Source organism: Pyxicephalus adspersus, chromosome 1, assembly GCF_032062135.1.
Source record: "Pyxicephalus adspersus chromosome 1, UCB_Pads_2.0, whole genome shotgun sequence".
Lineage (NCBI taxonomy): Eukaryota > Metazoa > Chordata > Amphibia > Anura > Pyxicephalidae > Pyxicephalus > Pyxicephalus adspersus.
The window spans coordinates 56,003,051-56,007,656 of NC_092858.1; the positions used below are offsets into that span (position 1 = coordinate 56,003,051).

A 4,606-nucleotide genomic window follows, 5' to 3' on the forward strand; every position below is an offset into this window, starting at 1 on the left:
GTGATCAGAAGGGGAATACTGGCATGAATGGCACATGAGTGATCAGAAGGGGAATACTGGCATGAATGGCACATGAGTGATCAGAAGGGGAATACGCTATGAATGGCACATGAGTGATCAGAAGGGGAATAATCTTTCAGAATCTTTTTTTTTTTTTCTAGATTTTCCTACTTTAAAATTGGGTGCATCTTATATTCCGGGGCGTCTTATACGGCGAAAAATACGGTATATACACACAAACACCCTTACCCTTTTATCTAAAATAGCACAAGTGTAAATTTTGACACTTTTTAAATGTGGTATATTTTAAACTTCTGGTAAGCAGAAGTAATCGCCAGTAAATCATTCACAAAATTGATGATCATTTCAGCTAATTGCCATTTTATGAAGATGGTAATGTCTTTAATGTCGTTATTTCTGTTGAAGGATTTGTAATTGTTGTCTGCCAGTCCCATGAGTTGCACACACTTCTGCCTTGGTGCACAGTTAGAATAATCTGTTTAGTTATTCTTCTTCATCAGTCAATGGACAGAGTTGAAAATAGTTGAAGCAGAGAACAGTCAGCGTTTCTGTTTGTTGGGTTTTTTCCCAATCACTTCCTGTCAGAACACAGTATGTTTATATTTTTAGTACAGTGAGGAATAAACTTTCAGATAAGTTTACCATTGGCATACAGAATCTTTTTTGTGTTCTGGAGTATAAAATTTGTAGATTGGATAAACTCTTTGTATCTGCTGCTGAAATCAGTGGCCCAGGCAGCAGGAGAGGTAAGTATTAAATTACTTAAACATTCAGTAGCAGAAAAACAAAACACATGTGTTTTTTATGACATTGGAATCAAAACCCATTGGTAAAAGAATCTGTGAAGAAATAAAAACCCAATTATAATGTAAAAATAAAATCATAAAAAGCTTAACTGATAAAATTACATAGCACTTATTGTCTCGGAGAGATATCCTTTTACATATTCCACATTGCCTAAACATAAGAGTTTGTCTCGATACATTTTGCAGAGGGATATACTGCTTCTTTAGGAGCACTTAAGACAATAACCCACTAAAGAAAAAAGTGACCATACAATACTAATCAATATAATAATGCCAATATAGCCTAAACATGGCTACAAACTAGCTTTGTATCATTTTGTGTATTCATATTATTAAATATTTGGATTTTTGTTCTTTACAGAATATTGCACTAATGGGTTTTGATTTTGACGCCAAAAAAATCCCTGTTTTTTTTTTTTTTTTTTTTTTTTTTTTTTTAAGTGGGGTAGAGATAGGGACATGAAAACTATAAAAGATGATATTTTTTTCCTTTCACAGTCAGTCCCAGCCATCGTGAAAATATAGAATTACTTGCAGGTAAGGGAGTTAAGGTACTGTGAGATGCCTACATTTTAGTGATGTTTGCTTTAAAAGCCACTGTGGCTTACAGAACTGTCTGACATACAGGTTAACCCCCTGAGCGGTTCATTTCTGTCCGGATTTATACGTCTAAAAGCGGTACATTGTCTTTCATGAAAATTTATTTTACATTGTAGGCCTGTAATTCTAAATAAATGTAATATTTAACTTTAAATAAAAAAACACAAAATTCTGTTTAAGGGTGCATAAATAAATCAACAATACTGAAACCTGTAATGTAACTGTACAGTAGCTCTATATATATATATATATATATATATATTATAATGATTACTTTGTATTGGATTCAATACAGTTATTTTGTAATAAATCCAATCAGACAAAGATGACATGGCCCGAGGATGCAATCCAACTGGCAGGACACTGGAGGATGCCAGTGGGATTAGGTAAGTGTTTACTTTTTATTTTGTAAAAGTAGTAGTTTGTAGCTACCCCGAGTGTGGTTCAGGGTTACCGCTATCATCTGTGTTTTTTTTTTTAACCCCAAGCCACACTCGGGGTTACCACTCAGGAGCTTAAACACTGGAAGGAGAACTTACAAATCTGTTTACACAAATATCATCATGAAGGTATGGTTAAAACAAACTAAATAATAATAAATTAAGTTTAATAAGTCAATAACTTAAATTGAGTATTTACAGTATCATTTCTACTTTGGGTACTAATTATTGTGTTCTATTCCACGCAGTTTTATTCAGCCACCGAAGACTCTATCATCACTGAGCACACTGCGAGATGGAAACTGGAGAGATGGGTGCTATTGATCTGCTGGAATGATGAGCTTACACTTAAATAAAAGCAATTTTATTCGGTGTGTGTTTTTTCCCAGCGGGCTGGGTAAAAATAGTGTAAGACAACACATCTCCCTGAGGTTTTATCATTTGTAATATATGTGTTATGTAAGAGAACTGTCAAAGACAATGTTGCTCTTTAATGTTTGACGTGAAATGCTAAATGGATTTTCACAACAAAAACTGTATTATTTATTAACACTGTACAACAGACATATGCAACAGAAAATACTCAAAAGAATTTGGTACACAACATTTTTATTTTATTAGTCACTTTACTGTTATTCTGTATACGCACTTACCTTTTCTTGTACAATGGAGCATTACAATACTACACACCATGTAAAGGTTCTGTGTATAGAATGATTAACCACAATCTGAGATGCTGCTTCACTTTTGTGCCACAGAAAATAGTTTTAAGTGCATTTTTTTTAAATAATTTGGTATCCTCCTTTAGGAATAATTGAAAACATACTTAAATGTATTTCTTGTTGCAAAGCACAAGGGTACAAGGAGGAAAGTCACTGTCACAGTCTGTACAACCACATTTTGTCTCTTGTTTCTTTTTATGTTTCATGTTAATTTATTGTTTAACTATTGAATGTTTTCTTCTGAATAATATTGGATTTACTGCACTTCTACTGCAGTGTGGGCTGGGTTTTTTCTGTCAAAATACTGAAGATCAATGCTCTCAATGGACATAAACCTTTTGATAAGCATTTTACAGAATTAAATTGCACTAATGCTTTAATAAGACAGTATATGATTTCATAATATTGACATCTGTATACTGCTGTTTTGGAATGTTTCAGTAATAAAGAATATTTTTCAGCAATGCCTGATTTATTTCATAAGCTTAAGTACAACTTGCTAGCAGGTTCATATTTACAGAATTGCTAAGTGGTAATTCAGTTAAACTAAATTTTTACTTATTGGCCAGTTTTAATAAAATATTTTATGAAGGTTTGATGCCCAAAACATTTCTGGAAACGCCTTGTTTCCAGAACATTGAACAACAACTACCTTCCCTTAAGATTATATGTGCATTTAATGTATGTTGGTAGGTTGTTGTGTTAGGGGACTGGCTCTTCCTGAGATTTAGTTCAGTGGCAAATCGGCACAAATGTTTTTCTAGAAAGGACAAACACTACAAAGTAAAAAGAGATAATTATAGGAGAAATATGTAAGCAGGCAGTTGGGAAAGAACTACTGAGCATTTTGCCACTTTCTGCCAGTACAAAGTGATGAAATAGTTTAGCAGAAACTGACAAAAACATTTTTTTTTAGTAGAAACAGTAAAGGGTTACAACTTTTACTACCATTTTCCATGGGAGAACCCTTGAAAAAACTTTTAGGTCTTCAGGAAACCCCTGAGAAATGACCATATCCACATATCACAGTATATTAGGTCAGTGGGAAGAATGTCATGCATACAGATAGCCAAAAATATCATTGGTGTCACTTAAGCTAACATGGGAGACACACATTACTCATTGGAGCCCCTGGCAACCTCTGGAGAAAGGGTTCAGAAAACTTCTCTATAAAATTGCTAATAGTATGCATTTGGAAAACACTTTTACCACATCATAAAAACTACCTGTAGTACTCTCATACACACAACTTCTACTCCTAAATAGATCATTACTATTTGGAGCATGGAAAAAAATGACCCTGCCACTATCTCTGCATACAAGGACACCCTTGTACGTGCTACTACTGCAATAGCTAAATCCTTTTGTGATGTTTATCAAAAACTTTTTTTTAAAGTTAAACATAATACACTTTACAATGAACTTATGCAAAAAGGATTAAAGGATCATACATATTTTTTTAAAAAAATGCTAAATTCCCATCTCTACCTTAACACACAAAGCTTGAAAACCCAGCAGTATTTCAAGGTCTTTGCATGCGGACTTCAGACTTGTTTCTTTATAAAGTTTTCCCAGATCAATTTTGTTTTTATACTGGAATGAAAGTGAGTGGAAATTCCCTCAAAAACCATTGCAGTCATACATCAAACCTTCCCATGCAGGCTGGGATTACATATTCCTAATACACCTAGGCCCTAAAAAAAAAGGTTGGGATTCTTTATCTTGTTTCTAATAATTAATGGTACTTTTAATCAATACCAATACACATACGTCTACATTGACACCTGAAAAGGAATCCCGTCTATCCTTTTTGTAATATCCCTAGAACCATTCCTTGCCACTAAGCATCCCATGCCATCCATTATATATTAGAATTATATTCAAACACACTCCCCTTTTCTTAGCAAACAGATACATATAAATATGTAAAACTTATTTCATACTCCTAATATCATTGATCCTTCATTATTTGGGCCACTGGTAATACCTTCAACTGAAATATTTATATGTGTGTATG

At 33.6% G+C, this 4,606-nt stretch overlaps 1 protein-coding gene across 2 annotated transcripts in view; it reads left to right on the plus strand.

Moving 5' to 3' along the window:
* Nucleotides 1-3,053, plus strand: part of SLAIN1 (SLAIN motif family member 1) — a 32,552-nt gene extending 29,499 nt beyond the window's left edge. For both annotated transcript variants that reach the window (XM_072410917.1, XM_072410928.1), the window contains one exon: nt 2,116-3,053. In XM_072410917.1, the coding sequence (XP_072267018.1) occupies nt 2,116-2,191 (76 nt within the window). In that variant the 3' untranslated portion in view covers nt 2,192-3,053. The remainder of the gene's footprint in view (nt 1-2,115) is intronic.
* The last annotated feature ends 1,553 nt before the right edge of the window (nt 3,054-4,606 follow it).